This window comes from Alexandromys fortis, unplaced genomic scaffold, assembly GCF_014885135.2.
Source record: "Alexandromys fortis isolate MF-2015 unplaced genomic scaffold, M_Fortis_MF-2015_v1.1 scaffold_3, whole genome shotgun sequence".
NCBI lineage: Eukaryota > Metazoa > Chordata > Mammalia > Rodentia > Cricetidae > Alexandromys > Alexandromys fortis.
The window spans coordinates 18,060,806-18,080,249 of record NW_026067909.1 but is presented as its reverse complement, the minus strand read 5'-3'; the positions used below and the strand labels follow the sequence as shown (position 1 = coordinate 18,080,249).

General features: G+C 44.2%; 1 protein-coding gene across 2 annotated transcripts; it reads right to left on the bottom strand.

The window, feature by feature from the left end:
• Positions 1 to 2,495: 2,495 nt before the first annotated feature.
• Hnrnpul2 (heterogeneous nuclear ribonucleoprotein U like 2) lies at positions 2,496 to 18,922 on the bottom strand. 2 transcript variants are annotated; one of them, XM_050136556.1, is made up of 14 exons: positions 18,138 to 18,922; positions 15,734 to 15,869; positions 15,371 to 15,447; positions 14,776 to 14,915; positions 14,107 to 14,197; positions 13,899 to 14,011; positions 13,248 to 13,511; positions 12,566 to 12,688; positions 12,062 to 12,190; positions 11,181 to 11,349; positions 6,984 to 7,184; positions 5,699 to 5,772; positions 5,326 to 5,433; positions 2,496 to 5,206 (listed from the first exon to the last, which is right to left on the bottom strand). In XM_050136556.1, the coding sequence occupies exons 1-14, from the start codon at positions 18,673 to 18,675 to the stop codon at positions 5,126 to 5,128; spliced, it is 2,244 nt and encodes a 747-aa protein (XP_049992513.1). In that variant the 5' UTR covers positions 18,676 to 18,922; the 3' UTR covers positions 2,496 to 5,125. The 2 variants fall into 2 exon arrangements, 1 of the variants encoding a protein (XP_049992513.1); XR_007590787.1 differs by lacking the exon at positions 5,699 to 5,772 and having other exon boundaries at positions 5,166 to 5,206.
• Positions 18,923 to 19,444: the final 522 nt, after the last annotated feature.

Genomic DNA, 19,444 nt, shown 5'->3' with positions numbered 1-19,444 from the left:
GGGTGCTTAATACCTTTCCTACTGTATCAGTGTTGGGAGAGTACCAGGGTAGTAAGAAAATCTTATCAGCTCAGATGTGGCAGATGTAACACTGGCATTAGGATAACTGTCACACCACCTTACCCACTAAAAAACCCAGGTTACTCTCCTCATCCAATTTGATACCTGGTCATATGGGTGAATAGCTGGTTGAGGAGAAAACCCAGGTTAGCAGCCCTACAAACAAGCTGTGAACTATACCCATTAAAAATAGAGTGGGGCTAGAAGAGGTGGTTCAGTGGTTATAAGCAGCTGTTCTTGCAGAGAACTGAGGTTCAGTTCTCAGCACCCACATGATTTACAACTGAATTTAATTCCAGTTAGAGAGGATCCAATAGTCTTCTTGCTCTGCACGCACCAGGCACACACATGGCACATACACATATGTGCAAGCAAAACATGCATAAATCTTTTTTTTAAAAGTAAGCTGAAGGGTGAACCATTAGGGATTTTTTTGAGGCAGGGTATTACTTGTGATCCTCTTGCCTCCAACTCCCCAGTGCCAAGATTACACACATACCAATATACCCAGCTGTTCTTGGTTTGTTTTTTGAAATAGTATTGCTCTGTAATGCAGGCTGATCTGGTATATACTGGCTTTGAGTTCACAGCAATCCTCCTGCCTTAGCCTATCTAGTGTTAGGACAAATGGCAAGTGCTATCATGCCCAGCTATGCTCTAATTATAAGCAGCTCCAACATTAAGTTTAAAATGCCCCAACAATGGGTGCTAAGATGATGGTTCAGTGCTGTGGAATAATCCTTTTGTACATTGTGAAGATTTGGTTTAATAAAAAAACTGACTGACCAACAGCTGAACAGGATAAAGATAGGCAGAAAAGCCAAATTGAGAACTTTAGGAAAGGCGGAGTCTGGAGTCACAAGCCAGATGCAGAGGAGATGAACATGACATGCTAATAAAGGTACCACCACATGGCAGAGCGTAAATAAGGAATATGGGTTAACTTAAAATGTAAGAGCTAGTTAGTATTAGTAATAAGCCTGAGCTTTTGGCGGAGCATTTATAATATAAGCTTCAGTGTTTGAGCTGTTGCAGGACAGAAAAACACCTACAGTTAAGTGGGTAGAAGTACCTGCCATTAAGTCTGATGACCTGAGTTCAATCCTTGGAACCTACATGGTAGAATAGAGAACTCCCCAAAATCATCTTGATCTTCATAGGTGTATAACATTAACAGGTAAAAAATAAAAAATCCTAGTGAGCTTGGTATGATAGCAGCCTAGGCTATAATAGGAAATATACCCTTTTTAAAAGACCGAAAGAAAAAGGTTCCAGTGACCCACACGAGGCAATGGGTTTGACTTCTGCTGCCAGCAGCAGCATGTAACACTAAGCCCTGTCAGTTCAGTACACTGCAATGCTGTTGCAATGTTTTTTATAATTTCCATTCTTCAAATGCATAGGGAAAATGAAAATTTTTCTTCTTAGGTAATAATTATTTGTACATAAACTTAATGGCTTTCATAACCTTTTTTTTGTTTGTTTTTGTTTTTCAAGACAGGGTTTCTCTGTGGTTTTGGAGCCTGTCCTGGAACTAGCTCTTGTAGACCAGGCTGGCCTAGAACTCAGAGATCCGCCTGCCTCTGCCTCCCAAGTGCTGGGATTAAAGGCGTGCGCCACCACCGCCCGGCAAATGGAACCTTTCATTTAACCTCAAATAGACAATTGATTCTTCTACTCTAATGGCTCCAGATGTTAGTATAAGAGGGATAGAGAGATGGCTCAGTGGTTACAAGTACTTGCTCACTTGCTGCTCTTGCAGAGGACCAGGATTCAGGCCCAGCATCCCCGTGGCAGCTAGACCCATGGGTTAACTCCAGTTCCAGAGGCTCCAATGCCCTCTAATAGCCTCCAAAGGCATTGACACACGTGGTGGGTGGATTTAGATGCAGGCAAAACACTCACACACACAAAATTTCAAATAATAATGTTTCTCTAAGCAAACACTAGGTAGACAAATCCATGCATAGATGGTTCCCATTATAGAAAAGGGCACAGCAGCCATGCAAAGAAGCTATCCTTGGTTGTATCAGAGTACAACTTGGTAACTAAGCACGAAAACGAAGGGACTGGTGAGATGGCTCGGCATTTCATCTAAGTGTGACAATCTGAGTTTGATCCTTGAAACCTGCATAAAGGTAGGTAAAGACTTCACAAAGTTGTTCTCCGACCTCCACGTGACCTCCCCTCCCCATCTGCATGAACACTTGATTCCCTGTGCACTTCTGTGCATACACCAAAATTTAAAATAGGTGAATAAGCTGGGGGTGGTGACAAACACACAAACACGTATAAACAAAGCATTTTGGGATTTAAGGCAGGATGATCAAGCCTGGGCTACAATGAGATTCTGTTTCAAAATAAACATTAAAAAAATACATTATTAAACACCCCCAGGATCACTCCAGTCAGTGCAGCCACAGGAGATAGGAAAATTCAATCCAAATGGTCATTTATTCTAAAACTGGAACTACTGTGCCTACATTTGTTGCCAGAATGATGTAATGAGAACAGGGAAGAGTTACAGATGTAAACAATGACACAGTTACATTTTTTTTTAAAATGGTAAAACCCTTTTTTTCTTTTTTTACTGGCCACTTCCAAGAATGCTTTACAGGTTGTGCAAAAACATTTACAGGCTCCATGTGGTGTTTTTCTCACAAGCTTTTCCATCTACAACTACAACAGAAGTCTGATAAAACACTAAACAAGTCTTCTAAGGGAAACAAAGCCAGGTTCCCTCCTGTTACCATAATCCACCCCCCCCCCACCATAACATTTCTTTTCATAATAAAAACACAAGACAGAAAAAAAAATGCAGACATTCACTTTGATGCAAGAGACCTCCTGGACAGACCCAACAAGGATGTGGCAGCTTTATTCTCCATTCAGTTAGAAAAACAGCTTTTTAAAAAGAAGACTTATCAAATTAATAATAAGTATACTCTCTAACCCATTGCTCCAAACTTCAGTGTTAAGTTTATGCCCCCATCCGTGGGTCCAACCATCCACAATCCATGTCACAGACTACTATAAAAGTGTTATTTGTTGGAGGACTGAATATCTGAACGGTCAGCTTCTGCCTCTGGAAACTAAGTTTTCTTTTATAACATAATCTTTTCCTAAGGGGATTTCTTTGGGCTCCAGTTTTTACCTTTTTGCCCTGACATTATAAACAAAGCTTTCTCAAATTCCCTTAATGATGCCAGTGAGTTACAAAGATACATGCAGTCATTCCACCCACTGTAACACACAAACCCACTTGTGGCACCGTAAGGGACAGGTACGATAGGAAAGACAACAGGAGCAAGCTGTCTCCTTCCAGGCCTGAAATGACCTCTGGAAAGAGGTCCTTGAATAGAAGGTTGAGTCCTAACAGACCAGAGAGTCAGAATAAGGGTCTGAACACCCAGAGAAGAACTGCACAGAAAGGACATCAGGACAGGGAAGATCCAAATCTCAGCACAAGTTTAAACAAGAGAACTAAATGCTCAGGTGAGGAAGTGGATGTGAAATATGTTCTAGTAGCACAGCCCAGAGGTTTCTCTCACCAGGAAGTACTGTAGGATGCTGCTGCTGAGTAAGCTTTAGCTAAGCAGGATGATTTAAATTGAAGCTCAGTATTAAAAGAGCATTGCCATATCCTGCCCATATTCTTGAACCCAGCAACCTGTAGTTGTTCTGTCAAGAACTGGGAGGGTGTTGGTAAAGTTACAAATTTAATGATCCCAAATGAAGTCTCTCGATGAAAGGCCTCTCTGGGACTCACAAGGAAACACCCCAGAAGGAATCCTCTTTCAGTTAAGTTGGGAAAAGGTGAAAGGCCTCTCTGGGGCTTACAAGGAAACACCCCAGAAGGAATCCTGTTTCAGTTAAGTTGGGAAAAGGTGCTCCCCTGCAGACACCCACACACACATTCACACAGTCTTCCCAAGTTTCTGCAGCCCTACTGAGCTGCCCCCCCTTTTCTACTCACTCTCATCTGTGTATCAAAACAAAAACAAAAACAACAACAGCAGCAGGGCAGCGTCCCCCACTGTATAAAATATTTGCTATTCTCAGCACCTGGGCCTGACAGCCCACACCACAGATTTACCTATATACATATCCTGACGCAGTGAACATCGTCTTGCTGCGTTTCTGTGAGCGGAAACCCTGAGAACCATTCCTTCCCTCACACTAAAAGAGGCCGGCAATCTTAGCAAATGATCTAGAGATCTCGCGCCTCTATCAACTGAGAAGACAAAGCGTCTAGGGCCTGGCAAATCACCATCTTTAGACTGAGGGCTATGTTCCCACTCTCCTCCAGACTTTATGGGAATTCATTGCATAAAACATGGATGGGGGAAAAAAAACTATTCTGATCTGTAGTCCCCAACAGTCCCCATGGCCTGGGAATCCTATATAATAGAACCACCCAACTAGCAGTCTCTGTGCCTTAGGCAGACAGCACAAAGGCACAACAAAGTGGACAGTGGGACATTTGGGCCTCCCAGCCTAACAGATCAGATATCCCAAGAGAGAAGGGTTGGTAATGAAAATACAAACGGTTAACTGGTGCAAGTGACTGATAGAGCCAATCATTTATTTTCACTGCCCTGGTCACAGGCGCTCCCTCCCTCTGCCCCCAATCCTGCCTCCTCTGTCCCTAACTCCTGCCTGCTATGCAGAGTTCCCTCAAGGTGTTCCCTTCTCCCCACACCACTCTCCCTTGCTGGGCTACCATTCCAGTTGCCTTAAGAGTGCTGGAGGGTACAGAACAGGCAGCCCTAAGTGCTGCTTTCTGTGCAAATGTTTTTTGATTACAAATAGCCTAACTAGGTTTGAAATGTTTTATAGAATAAGACAATATTCTTTTCAACAAACTTTAAAAAAAAATGTACAGTTTCGTTTTGCTTCCACTTCCCCCCCCCCACCCCTGCTTGCATACCCTCCCCCCATCCACCCCTCCCCGGCAGCTCAGCCCCACCCCAACAGCCCCTGTTTTCCTTGGTTGTGTTTTGGGGGATGCTTGGCATCCCCAGAGCCTCAGCTTCATGGCTGGCAGGTGAAAACAGCAGGGGCTTCACCGATACCCTTGGTAACCGTAGTAGTTCCTGTAGTATCGGTCTCTGTCCTGTTGGTGGTGGTAGTAGTAATTCTGCCACTAGAAGAGAGGGAAACCCCATCACTTAGAGCCAGAGCTGGCTGAGGATGAAGAGGCACGACATTCATCCAGCTGGTCCTTTCCCCTTCACCCTCAATCTATGCCAAGATAATACTCACATCCCGGTTGTATTGTCTGTAATAGTCTCTGTATCTGTTGTACTCATAATCTTGTCTGTAGAATCGATCATAGTCACCCCTGTATCGATCATAGAAATTACGGTAGCCCTGAGGAAGGAGAAAGAAGAGTGGTGGTGATATATGGGTCTCCAGAAGCACAACCCACAGTTACCCATTATTGAACAAGACATTATTTCATCTTGATACTATAAGCAGGGTAAATTTTTTCCCCAAGTTAAATTCTTCCAGATGAACATATTAAGTGGGCAAACCCTAAAGACCTAAGAAAACAGCCCAAACCCCTCTGCTCCCCCAAGTCAATAGGAATGGCTTCACAGCCCAGAGGGAGGAGCAGAAGGAGAGCTGCACTCACCCCTCTGTTTCCAGACTGCCCCCAGTACTGCTGCCCGTAGGCCCGGTTGTCGTAGCCTCGGCGCTGCCCGCCCACTGGAAGAGAAATGGAGAGGGCGCTCAGACAGCTGGCATGGGGTCCTGGCTCCACATCTGAGTGGAAATCAAAAAGTTGGAGCCCAAGGCAATTCTATGGGAAGAGGAGGCTTGCTCTGGCCAGGCTCACACAATGTTAAGTAAAGCACCAGCCAGGATCTTTTATTAAAAGAGTCTGAGAGGGGAGGGCAGAAGAATAGACACAAGATAACAAAACCACCCTGCTTTTGAAGCTCCCCAATCCTACAAAATATTTTAGATGACAAAAGGATGCATGGCAGAGTTACAGACATGAATAAAAACTGCCATTCACCAATCAGATTCTCAGCCCAAAAAGGGATCTGAGGTATCATGTAACCTATACCCTTCACTTACTGCATACAAAGAAATTAATCCCAGCACTCAGGAGGCAGAGGCAGGAGGATCTCTGTGAGTTTGAAGCCAGCCTGATCTACAAGAGCTAGTTCCAGGAAAGGCTCCAAAGCTACAGAAAAACCCTGTCTCAAAAAACCTATCCTCCCAGAAAACAAAACAAAACAATCTACACAATACTCAAGGCTAGAACTGTTGTTATTCCTGGTGTCTGAGAAATATTTAACACTAACTACCTGTTGATTTACATACAATTGTACACTCATACACACTTTTTTTTGCCCTTTTTTCGAGACAGCATTTCTCTGTTGCTTTGAAGCCTACCCTAGTACTACTAGCTCTTGTAGACCAAGCTGGCCTCGGACTCAGAGATCTGTCTGTCTCTGCCTTCTGAGTGCAGGATTAAAGGCATGCACCATCACCGCCTGGCTTAAATATGCCCTGGGGATTTAGCTGGCAAACTAGACATTCAGAGGAAAAATTAATTCCACTAATAACTAACTCGCTTTGTAACGCTTTAAAAGGATGGAAGAAATACTTTTTTGTCTGTGCAATTGGGTTGATTTCATAAAACACCAAGAAATCTTAAGGGGAGAATTGGCTTTCACTGCACACATCCTAAGACTGCAGTCAAGTCTGGAACCCACTTGCTCACACAGAAGCTACACAGATGGTGAAGCACAGGACTGTGTTTCAAGGAAACATTTTTTGCCCCACAATAACTCCCTTCTGGTTGAAGGATTATGGGGAATGCATAGGAAGCAAGTGCTAAAGACAAGAAGAAATAAGCTTCATTAGGAAAGTTGCTCATTGTGGGCGGCCAAGTCTCCAGGACTCACCATAGCCTTGGCCTCTGCTTCGGTTCTGCCGGTTTCTCTTGTTGCGATTGTTCCTGCGGTTTGTCCGCTTCTCAGAGGGGGGCAGCAGCTTCCTTGCTTCCTCCTTGTATTTAGTAACAATGGGTTGGGCTTCTTCTTTTTCCAGCTCCCCATAAGTCACCTCATCCATATAATCGCATTTCTCAGGCAGAGAGAAGTTGGCTATAAGAACAAGAGAGAAGCTTGTGGGCCTAGAAAGTATAGACAAGAATGCATGAACATCTACTACAGGAAGTATCCTTTAGTTTTTGGTGGCTCTGGGGATCAAATCCAGGGTTTTGTAAATGTTAATCAAGTATTCTGTCACTGAGCTATATCCAAGGGTTCTTATTTTGATTGCTTTGTTTTTCCCATTTTTGAGACTTTCTCTGTCCCACTAGCCAGCCCCCAAATCACAACACAGAGACTTATTACTAATTATGAACTTTGGCTGATAGGTTAGGCCTGTTTTTTAGCTGCACTTTTAACTTCAATTACTCCATTTCTATCAATGATCTATATGCTGCCACATGCTTGTTTATTTACCTCATCTACATACTGTCTACACTGCTTTCCTCCTTCTGTTGTCTCTTCAGACTTCACATTTCCATAGGATCCAAATTAACTTCTGCATAACCTCGGGGGTACCTATCAGATATCTGGTGGTCATTCTCATATGATAACTGGATAAATTAAGTTTTTTTTTTTTTTTTAAATAACCTTAGGCCACTCCTCTTCAATTTCATAATGCAATGGTATGGTAGGTTCTGCTTTAGTTCTATAGCCCAGGCTAACCTCAAGTACCTTAGGCTCTTGAGTGCTGGAATTACAGTTGAGTCAATACTCAGTTTGTTATTTATTGAAGCAGGAGCTCTCTACAAAGCCCTGGTTGTCCTGGAACTCACTATGTAGGCCAGACTGGCTTTGAACTCAGAGATCTACCTGTCTCTGATGGGACCATGCCCAGTTTTGTTGTTAATAGTATATGTCTAAATGAGTATGTGTTAGTGTAAGAAGGCTAGTGTAGGATGTCAGATATTCTCTACCATACTTTACTCCTTTGTAGACACAGTCCCTCTCAAAATCTAGAGACTCACCATCCTGTTGCCACCCTGCTCAGTAGTGAGATTCGGGAGTATACAGAGTACCTGACTTGTTATGTGGGTGCTGGGATCAAAACTTCAGGCTTCATGCTATGCAGCTAAGTCTTTAAGGACTGCATCATCTAGCTCTTGTTGGTTTTTTTTTTACACATAGGGTCTCATGTATCCCAGGCTGGTCTGAATCTTCCTGCCTCTTGGCTTCTGAAAACTGGGATTACAATTACAGTTGTTGTTACTGCACTTAGCTCTCTTTTTATTTTACTTTTTTCTCCTTTGAGATTGTTTTGTTTTAAAGCTCAGACTGGACTTCAGCTTGCTATACAGTCTGTGCAAGTTTCAAACTGAAGATCTTGCCTTACTGTCTGTCCCAAGTGGTAGAATAAAGGTCTGAACACAACAGCAAGACAAGCCTAATACTTTCAAAGTTTAACTTAGTAACACACTAAAATGTACTAGGCTCATACCAACTCATCCTTAGATAACCAAACTAACTTCTTTTTTGAGACATGGTTTCATGTAGCACAGGCAGACCTGGAACTCCCTTATATAGTTGAGGATGACCTTGATTTTCTTGCTTCCAATCTCTTTTTTTGGGGGGGAGGGTCCTCAAGATAGGGTTTCTCTGTATAACAGCCCTAGTTGCCCTGGAACTAGCTCTGTAGACCAGGCTGGCCTTCAACTCACAGAGATCCACCTGACTGCCTCTGGAGTGCTGGGATTAAAGGTGTGCACCACCACAACAAGGCTGCTTCCAATCTCTTAAAATCTGAGATTAGAGTCAAGTGCCACCATGGCTTTCTTCTTTTTAAAGATGGTGTCTGTCTGTATATTCCAGAATGACCTAGAACTCAAAGCAATCTTCTTGCTTTAGTCTTTTGAGTTCTGAGCAAGACTTGTGGTACCATGCCTAAGGCAAATCTTTTCCCTAAATTGAATAGACAAAGGGCTTTATGCCGGACAGGTTTACAAATTCTTTTTTTTTTTTTTTTTTTTTTTTTTTTTTTTCAAGACAGGGTTTCTTTGTAGCTTTGGTTCCTGTCCTGGAACTAGCTCTTGTAGACCAGGCTGGCCTCGAACTTCCAGAGATCCGCCTGCCTCTGCCTCCCGAGTGCTGGGATTAAAGGCGTGCGCCACCACGGCCTGGCAGGGTTTACAAATTCTTAAGTGATTCAAAATAGATCAGTGAGCTATCAAGACAGAAGGAACACAGGCTAACCCCTAACTGAACACGTTTTGGTGTTGCTTAGATTAAAAATTTGGTCTCAGGAATTGGAAAGCTAACCCAGTAGTTAAAAGCATCTCACTGCCCTTTGCAGAGGTCCTGGATTCAGTTCCAAGCACACACAGAGGTGCTCACAACTGTCTCGTCTCTAACTGTTCAGTTTTGACCTCCAAGGGCACCATTCATACATAGGCAAAACATTCACAGAAATAAAACAAACCTTAAAAAAAAGAACTTGGTCTCATTATGTAACCTGCCTAGTCTGTAACTTGTTTAGACCAATCTGGTCACAAATTCAGAGACCCACCTGTATCTGATCTGCTGGGATTAAAGGCATGTACCACCATGCCTGGTCAAGAAGTAACATTTTCAGAATTTCAAGATGGGACTGAGGGTATAGGTGAGGGGCACTGCACTTGCCTAATATATACAAAGGCCCTGGGTTTCAATTCCCAGTAGACCCTAACACACACACACATGCACACTCACGTGTGCACGCTAAAAGCATCATCTCTAATAACACACACGTACTGACAGCAAGGTCAGTCACTGAACAGTTAGTTATACATGATAGCCAGGCACATCTATCATTCTATGAACATCAAGTTCATAGACTGTGTCCCAGTGAGTTTTACTTCAATTATGATTCTCAGATGAATCCAGTTATCCCTATTTTACAAAACAGCATCAAATTCCTCCAAGTGCCTGAGTATTTGCTATGGGCTCGAATAATTCATTCTGTATAAATTCAGACACTCCAGCCCACAGATGTGAGAAGTGATTCCCACAACCAGGGGTTATGGAGTTTCCAGAGCCAGCAGCTGAGAGGGTGAGTGGGAAGCTATGAGTGAAAGGAAATATGATGAAGAATATGATCTGAGGGAACACCATAAAACAAGACCAATCAACATAGCCAACACTGCCTTGAGATGACCGTATACTTAGGCAAATAACAAATCAAAAAATAAGCAAAAAGGAAAACAAAACGTAAAACTATTATTGTAACAGAAATCAACATATGGTAGAGACAATTTTCTACAATTACTGTATTTTCATTTAAATGTTATCATTCTTGACATTTTTGTGGAATATAAATATTAATTTAAAATTGTATTTATTACTGTGAAGTTTCATTTCATATACCGATATTTTTCTACAACTAGGGAAATGATGGACAAACAGTATACACTATAAATACTTATTTAATAGGTAATTGACTCAATCCCCTTCCTTTACATCTAAGTATCTTGTTTGGATTTAAACATCTTATTTCTCATACTTCTTTTTTACTTTATTTGGTTTTTTTCAAGACAGGGTTTCTCTGTGTAACAGTCCTAGCTGTCCTGGAGCTAGTTCTTGTTGATCAGGCTGGCCTCAAACTCAGAGATCAGTCTGCATCTACCTCTGGAGTGCTGGGGTCTGAGGGGTGCACCACCACTGCCCAGCTCGTTCTTCCATTTGAGACAGCATCATTAGCTCAGACTAGCCTCCAACTTCTTATCCTCCCTGCTTTCAATTTCCAGATGCTGAGATTATAAGCAAACACCACCTTGCTTTTTTCTTCCCAACCAAGACAAGGTCCTGTTATGTAATCCAGGCTAGTCTAATTCATGATCTTCTTTCCTGACCATCTCAAGTGCTGGGATTACAAACATGTGCTACCTACTATGCCTAGACATTACCCTTTTATGTTTTAGCCACAAGTCAAGGGGTCTACTGTCAAGCACTTGCCTCCATTAAATTGTTTTTAAATTTATACTTTAGATGTAGAGAGTCACTCTTGGTGCTACGAGGTTCCAGTGGGGTTGTACTAACCAGGGACAAGATTCTCTAATCTATGCAATTTTAGCCCACCTTTCATCTCCAGCATTATAGACTCAGGCACATCATCTCCCTCCACTTCTTTTCTCAACTCCAGCCTCTTCTTCCAATCTTCCTCATTAGGGACAACCACCACCACTTTCCTGGCGAAGGTCTTGAACAGCAATAACTTCCTTCGTTGGCCAGAGTTGTACACATTACACTAGCAATGGGAGTAATAACATGTTTTAAAAACAAAAATCACCACTAAACTTACAGCTGAAGCATCAGGTTAGAAGTCAATACACAATTTTCTTTAATAACCACTATTATTACTATTGTTTGTAGTAATCTGGATCAAACCTAGGGCTCTGTACATGCTAGAAAACTGCTCTATCACTGTGCTATAACCCCAGTCTCCTCTGACTTTTCTTTTTCTTAGACAGGGCTTCTTTGTGTTGTCCTAGCTGTCCTGGAACTAGCTCTGTAGATCAGGCTGGTCTTGAACCATAGAGATCTGCCTGACTGTGTCTCCTGAGTATTGGGATTAAATGCATGTAGCACCACTGCTTGGCTTCTCCTTTGATTTTTATTTGAGACTCTACTTGATAAATATTTCACAATCAGGAAAACTGAAGTTAAAGAGGTAAAAGAAGTGTTCAAGATCACAAATGTAAGTAGGTCAAGATATTGACTAAATAAAAGAAATAAATGAACCCAAATCTCCTTCTATTCCTCTATCATATAGCTCATACTCTCAGGATAACAGTATGATGAGTTCAAGTACATTATGTAACTCAGCGCAGACAAACCTGAGTCTATTTTTTAATTCTTAATTCAGTCCTAGTGTGTATCCCAGTTTCGCTCTTTTAAAAAGTTGCAAAATTTTATCTCTGGACCTCTTTTAAAAATGTTCCTCTTGAATGTTTGAATACCTGATCAAGAATGAAGTTCCTCTTTGATCGGGAAGCAATCTGGACTAGCTTACTAAGGCACTGGGAAGCTTGCTGAACTAAGAGGTCTCGGCTCTTGGGGTCCATCTCTGGCTCCTCCAGCCCCTTCATCTGATAAGTGCAAGAAGACAGGAGGAAGACAAGGGGTTACACAACAAGTTCAAGATCCCCAAAGTCACTTGTTTTAAATGCTACATGGATAAGACCAACTCATCACACTACTAATTTTCTATAGTAACTACTTCCATTCTTAACCCGTACATACTCCAGATTGTACATTTTCAGAGACTTGACAATCCAGCAGGTATGGAGCACATTTTAACACATGACAGAAAGTTACATTTTTACATGTGTAGCCCTTGTTCTCACACATTTCAAAGACACCCTCCATCCCTGACTGAGGACAGGTTATCAAAGATTCCCAGAGTCTCCAGAGCAAACATCACTGCCGATTAACCATCCCTCCCCCACCTTTCAGCAACTGACCCTCATTTGACTGAGCACAGTCTCAGCTCCCAGGACATTGTATCTTTTCTCAGGGTTTTCTTTTGCATACTTTAGTGCCCACTTGGTCTTCCCAGATCCAGGGAGTCCTACCATCAGAATCACCTGCAAATAAAAGGAAACTAGGAATGTAATAAAAGAGTCATTTTTTTAAAATCCAACTTTCTTTAGAAAATATTCTTATATTTTCCCTATCCAAATTTGACAGTAATTTCAGAATTGATGGAGGAAGGACATTGATTAATTATAATAAAGAAACTGCCTCGGCCCTCATAGGACAGAAAATTAGGTAGGCGGAGTAGACAAAAGAGGATGCTGGGAAAAAGAAGCTGAGTCAGGGAGTCACCATGATTTTCCCGCTCCAGACAGACACAGGTTAAGATCCTCCCTGGTAAGCCAGCTCGTGGGCTACACAGAATATTAGAAATGGGTTAGAACAATATGTAAGAGCTAGCCAATAAGAAGCTGGAACTAGCCGGGCCAGGCAGTGTTTAATAGAATACAGTTTCTTTGTAATTATTTCTGGGCATAAGCTAGCCATGCGGGCGGCCGGGTGCCAGGGACGCAGCCCAGCCGCTCCTAATTTCAGCACAGAATACACCTGAAAGTACACAGTCTTCACTATTCTAAAACATGAGGCCCATACTTCTGCAATTTGGCATACCTCACACTCCTCTATGGTCTTAGGAGGAACTGCAATCCGTACACGCTCCTCAACAGGCACAGCATGGATGAACACAAACTCTTCTGGTGGTGGGAAAAAGGGCTCTTCCTTCTGACCGAAGTTTAATTCTACGACACAATTTTTGCAAAGGACGTGGGGTAGAAGGGCTCGATCTGCTAGAGATTCCTTGCTGATCCGGAATGCCACACCCAGGTCTTCTCCATTCTTGGAGAAGGAAAGTTCTACTTCTTCAGTCTCAAAATTCTACAGGGACAAAAGCACAAGAGCACTTACAGGTTGACACAGGTTTTAAGGACAATGAAGTCTTACAGCTTACTTTTTTTTTTCTTTAGTTGGGAGGATGGAGAGATGGGTCAGTGGGTAAAGGCACATGTCACCATGTATGATGACATGACTTTGGTCCTTAGAACCCACATGGTAGGAGAAAACTGTCCTCTGACTTTCACATACACACTCTGATATGCCCCCCCAATACATGTAGAAATAAGCAAATAAATACTGGGGTTACTGGGCAGCTCAAATAACCAAGCAATGCATATAGAATGTATAAAGCCAGTAGTTGGTAGGAAGCACAGCTGAATCCTCTCAGCCTTTGCTATATATAAATCCACAATTTACAGGAACACTTACAGCAAAACAGCCAATGACATCATTCTCCCCAAAAGTCTGGCCAAATTCCTCAAACTGCCCATTCTCTGCCTTGAGTCCTCGTCCATCAAAACCATAAGAGAATTCATCTTCACCTAGGATAGTCAATAATCAATTATCTATCTGTAAAGTTCCCACAGAGTGAGCAATATGGTAATAAACACAGCAAGAAGTTAAAAAATAACATTACCAAGCTGTGGACAGGAAAAATCAACAGACCACCCAACTCTGAGTAGAGAAACTTCTGTGCAGCCTTCTTTCATTGGGAGATTCTGTGTTACCTGGTCAAGTCAGAAAAGGAATTCTTAGGTACTTTGAGCAATGCCGGTACAAAGTCTGAGTTACAAAGATAAGATTTGTATACGAACTGAAAAGGAAAAAAAAGATCACAGCTAAATATCAGAAAAACAATTTTCAGTAAACCTAAACCAAAGACCAAATTTGTAGGTCTGGGTATATAGCTCAGAAATAAAGCACCTGGCCGGGCGGTGGTGGCGCACGCCTTTAATCCCAGCACACAGGAGGCAGAGGCAGGCGGATCTCTGTGAGTTCGAGGCCAGCCTGGTCTACAAGAGCTAGTTCCAGGACAGGAACCAAAAAGCTACAGAGAAACCCTGTCTCGAAAATAAAAAGAAAAAAAAAAAAGAAAGAAAGAAAGCACCTGATATGTACATGGCCCTGAGTTCAATCCCCAGCACATAAAACAAACAAGAAAACAAAACAAAGTCACAAGGGTCAATTTTGTTGCTCAGAGTTAAGGTATGTTAGTTAAGTCAGGTGCCTTCTCTGCACTAATAAAGTACTGGCTAGGCGGCCAACACACAGCTGAAATTAATAACTGACTTGAAAGAGCCCTTACCTTGGCCTCGAAGCATACTCTTCCCTTTGTTACTCCATAAGTACTCCTTGCCCCAGACCAAAGGGTAGGAAATTTTTCTGAGAAAAGTGGCTGCCCTCCATATCGGTCTTTGCTTATTTGAAAATGGAGATCCGAGGTATCTGTTAAGGAAAGATACAGGGCTGGAGAGATGGCTCAGAGGTTGAAAGCACTGGCTGTTTTTTCAGAAGTCCTGAGTTCAATTCCCAGCAACCACAGCAGTGGCTCACGGCCACCTCTAATGAGATCTGGAGCTCTCTCCTGGTGTGCATGCAGAACACTGTATACATAGTAAATAAATCTAAATAAAAGAAACATAACACAAAAGATATGCCTGGTTTACTGCAACACTCAACACTTGACAAGTGCCGGGAGCACCATTATGCCCAATTATCATGAATGGATACAAAAACTGTCCAAATACTCAAGCCATCAAGTTTTACTCTCAAAAGTCAGTTCTAGATCATGCCAGAGACTAAGGCAGGAGGATCACAATTTGGAAAATAACCTGGGATAAATAGCAAGGCCCCATTCTCAAAAAAATAAAAAAAACCAAAGCAATTCGCTTTATACATACATGTGTCCAGGTTCACAAGAGTCTGATCCTCCTCTTCATCTTTTGCCTCTTCTTCTGGAGGTGGTGGAGACTTCGAGCTACAGGTAGGAGAGGAGAGCAAATGCAATATAACCAAAGCTACTTTCTTGGAGGTGTTTGTGTGGCACTGTCCATTTTAAAGTATCAGTGAATTATCAAATTCCAGCAGACAGCTTCTTTCATGAGAAAAGGAAATAGCTTTCATCATAGATTTATTTACTCTAAAACTTATGCCTATAAAGATCTATTCATTTTTCAATCCACCCCTCCTTCCAGACTGTCCAATCAACGCCAGGAATACCAAAAGCAGAGCAGACATTCCCATCAAGGGAGTGTTTCCCTCACCGGCTGTGGTAAGCCTCCTCTCGGAATTCATAGTAAGCTCGGCCATGTTCATCCTTCTCATCCCGCTGTCTCTTTACCCCCCGCCGCTCACCATCTGAGCCTGCTGGTTTTGACTTTTCACTATCCTGGTCATCTCCTACAAAAGGGAGGGAAAGAAAATCAACAGTTTTTAATACTGGAGCATAGAATAAGCTCAGAACTAAGAGAATCTGAGTTAACCAATATGGGGAAACAGAGGGTATCTGAGTGAAAGTGTTCCTATTATAGCCATATGTTTTATATCCATATGTTTTATTTCCAGTATCTTTTTATTGATTAAGATGGGGGGGGCGCTGTGAGCTAAATACAGTCAAGAAATAGAAAAAGTTGGGCAATTTTTCCATTCTAAATGTATCTACTTCATTCAAGCCAACCTGACAGATCTCCCCACTAATAGGATAGAAAAATATCCCTGAAGTCGTTTAAAAACCTTCACAGGTGAATTTCTTTCAGTTCTCATCAGATTTGAATTTACAGCAAGTACTTAATGACTATTTTCTAACTTTTCTCAGCAGGTACATGGCACAGAAGCCTTACAATTTCTTTAAGAGACTGTCTTTTTTGCCTTAAAATGCACAACCACACTATGGCAGCTGTATTTTTTTAACAGGAATTTGAACTCAAAGTTACCAGAGCAAATCATTAAGTCACACGTGAACCATAAATAACACTACATCTTTACTGCATGGAATTTGGGGCAGGAAGGTGGTGGTGTACATTTAGCGACATTCTTTTTGTTGTTGTTATTTTCTAGACAGGGTCTCACTATGTAGCTCTGGCTGTCTTAGAACTCAAAATATAGCTGGGAGGCGGTGGCATATGCCTTTAATTCCAGCACTCGGGAGGCAGAGGTAGGCGGTTCTCTATGTAAACCAGGCCAGCCTGGTCTACAAGAGCTAGTTCCAGGATAGGCTCAAATAAATAAATAAATAAATAAATAAATAAATAAATAAATAGGCTCAAATAAATAAATAAATGAAGGAAGGAAGGAATAAAGAAAGATTGAATGAATGAAAGAAAACACTACAGAGAAACCCTGTCTCGGAAAAACCAAAACCAACCCAAACAAAAAACCACCTCATAGAGATCTGCCTACCTCTGCCTCCCAAGTGCTGGGACTGAAGGCGTGACACTAAGCCCGGCAGCACCACTCTTTACAAGGAGTACACACGGTTTTTCCCCTTAGGCTTTCATGTTTTGAAGGCTTAATAGTCTTTGACAATTCCTCTAAATTGCTCTCTTACCCGTCAATATCTTTTATCTGCTATTTGGAATACAAATAAGTCAAGGGTTATATAATAAGAGATTTTGTTCCAGAACGTTAAACACAACAACCTCCCCCCCCCCAAAAAAAAACTATACTCTGTAAAGTCATTGAAAAATAGATTCCAAGTACAGGACAATAACAGCCTTAAAAAAAAGTGCAACAAACAAACAAAAAACCTCAGGCAATCCAACTGAAAGTACGACTGGGAAGCAGCTCCCTCCTGACAGACACTACGGACTAGCTCTAACCACGCCAGCATTTCAAAAGAAAGGAGAAAGGTCATTGACTCCTGGGGAAAAGTCGCTACACGTATTCTACCACAAGGTTACTCAACTGACCCACTAGAACCCCTCAATCATTCCACCTCAGGAAGTTAGGGACCTTAAAGGCCCCAGTGCGGAAGGATAAGTCTATAAATATGCTCATTTACCGACTCGGAAGAATTAAAATACAACGACAATTGGGAGAAGGGGAAAAAGCTCCATTCAAGAAGCAACTAACATGCTACTAAAAGTTACCAGCCTAAGGTTTTCTTTCTCTTTGCTGGTTAATGATTAACCCAATCGCTCACAGAAACACTGCCAGCGCTGCAGCAGGAAGGAGCAAGGTTAGCTATCCAGAGGCTGTGTGAGGCGTGTGCTCGAACATGGGTTTGACAGAGCAACACTTCACAGACTGCTCACTAGGTAACGAGCTGACGGTAAGACTGTCAGCTAGGCCGAAGGTCTAAGCTTCTAACGGGTACCTGTAGTCCGCCAATTTCCCAGCAAATTTTCCGCTAAGGGCTGATCCACAGGTAGCTCGAAAGCAGTACACACACACACACGCACACACGCACGCACGCACACCACACACTTCCATCCACTAACACTGAGGAATCGCGTTAGACAGGAACCGTGGAGCCACAACGCACCCAAACCCCCCAAAAGATGGGCAAGTGAAAACCCCGCTCCCTGGGGAATCCCATCACACAGCCGCGGGAATCGTGCGCTTTCGGGCGAGTGGAAACAAGGAATCAGATCGCGCGCTGCGGGGTGGGGTGCTGGATCGGGGACGCACCCGGCAGGTTGGAGCCTTGCTCTGCTGCAAGTTCCTCACCTTGTTCCTCTGTGGCCTTGTCACCCGGTGCCTCGGATCCCGGCGTCTCATCCCCGCTCCGTTCCTCCGGCCCGTCTTCCTCCCCCTTGCCGGTCTCATGCTCTTCACCACCGTTTACCCCACCTGACCCGGCCGTGGCCTCCGCCGGTGCGTCGGAGGATTCGGGTTCAGCCTCCATGGCTGACGCCTCCGGGGGCTCCGGAGGAGGCTGCGCGGCCTGGCCCAAAGCTTGAGCAGGAGGAGGCTCCTCGTCTTCGTCCTCAAGCAGCGCCTCCTCGTCCTCCTCCTCCTCCTCGTCCTCCTCGTCGTCCTCCTCGTCCCCGCCCGGGCCTCCGCCCGACGCGGCCACAGGCCGAGGCTCCGCCTTGCAGGCCCCGCCGGGCCCGGCGCCGCCAACGCCGGCCTCGTCCTCCAGCATCTCAGCATCCAGCGCCTCCTGAAGCCGCTGCGCCAGATCCATCTTGAGGCCGCGCGAATCCAGACCCCGCCGCTGCAGCTCCGACCGCAGCTCGGTCACTTTCAGCCGCTTCACCTCCATCGCCGCCGCCGCCTCCTCCGCCTCCCGCCGCCTCCTCCCCTGCGAACTGTCGACCGAGTCCGACCGCGCAGGCGCCGCCGCCGCCCGCCTCCGCCTCCCGCGCCAGTACTGAGCCCGCGCTAGTAAGCGCACACAGGAAGCGGCAGGGGCCGCGCTCTTCCCGCGGCGTGTTTGTGTCGCCTTCTTCTGCCCTGCCCCTTTCGGCTCACGGAGCCCAAAACAAGGCGGCGAGGAGCAGCCTCCAGGGGACTCGACTCTCGACTGCGGGCGAGTGCGCGCCGAGAACGACGGAGTTCCCTCACTTCTCCTCCCTCCCCTCACAGGTTCGGGCCAATCAGCGGAGGCGTCCTAACTGCGCAGCCGCAAGGGGGCCTGCGCCGAAAAGGCTGGCTGCGGCTCAAGTGCCTCGCAGCCCGGAAGCGGGAGTGCGCCTCTCTTTCCGTACTTCAGTTGGAGGCTCTGCGCAGTCGCACCAGAGCCCCGCCCACCCTGTTAACACTCTTACTTCCTGATCGCTCTCAATTGCCGAGGTCTAGCTTGATGTCCTCGCCTCCTTATTCCTTGACCGCCTCTTCTGAGAGTGATAAACGAAGACAAGCCGGAGGGCTGGCGGGTGCACAGCAGTTGTTTTCGTGGCTCGTAGGCAAAGGGCTTTCCAGTACCAAGGAAGAACGAGCAATGCCCGGGCCTCTTTCTCTGGGGCTTAAACTTCTACCCGGCAACAGACGCGCCAACCCCGCCTTCCGCCTCTCTGATTGGCCAGCTTGAA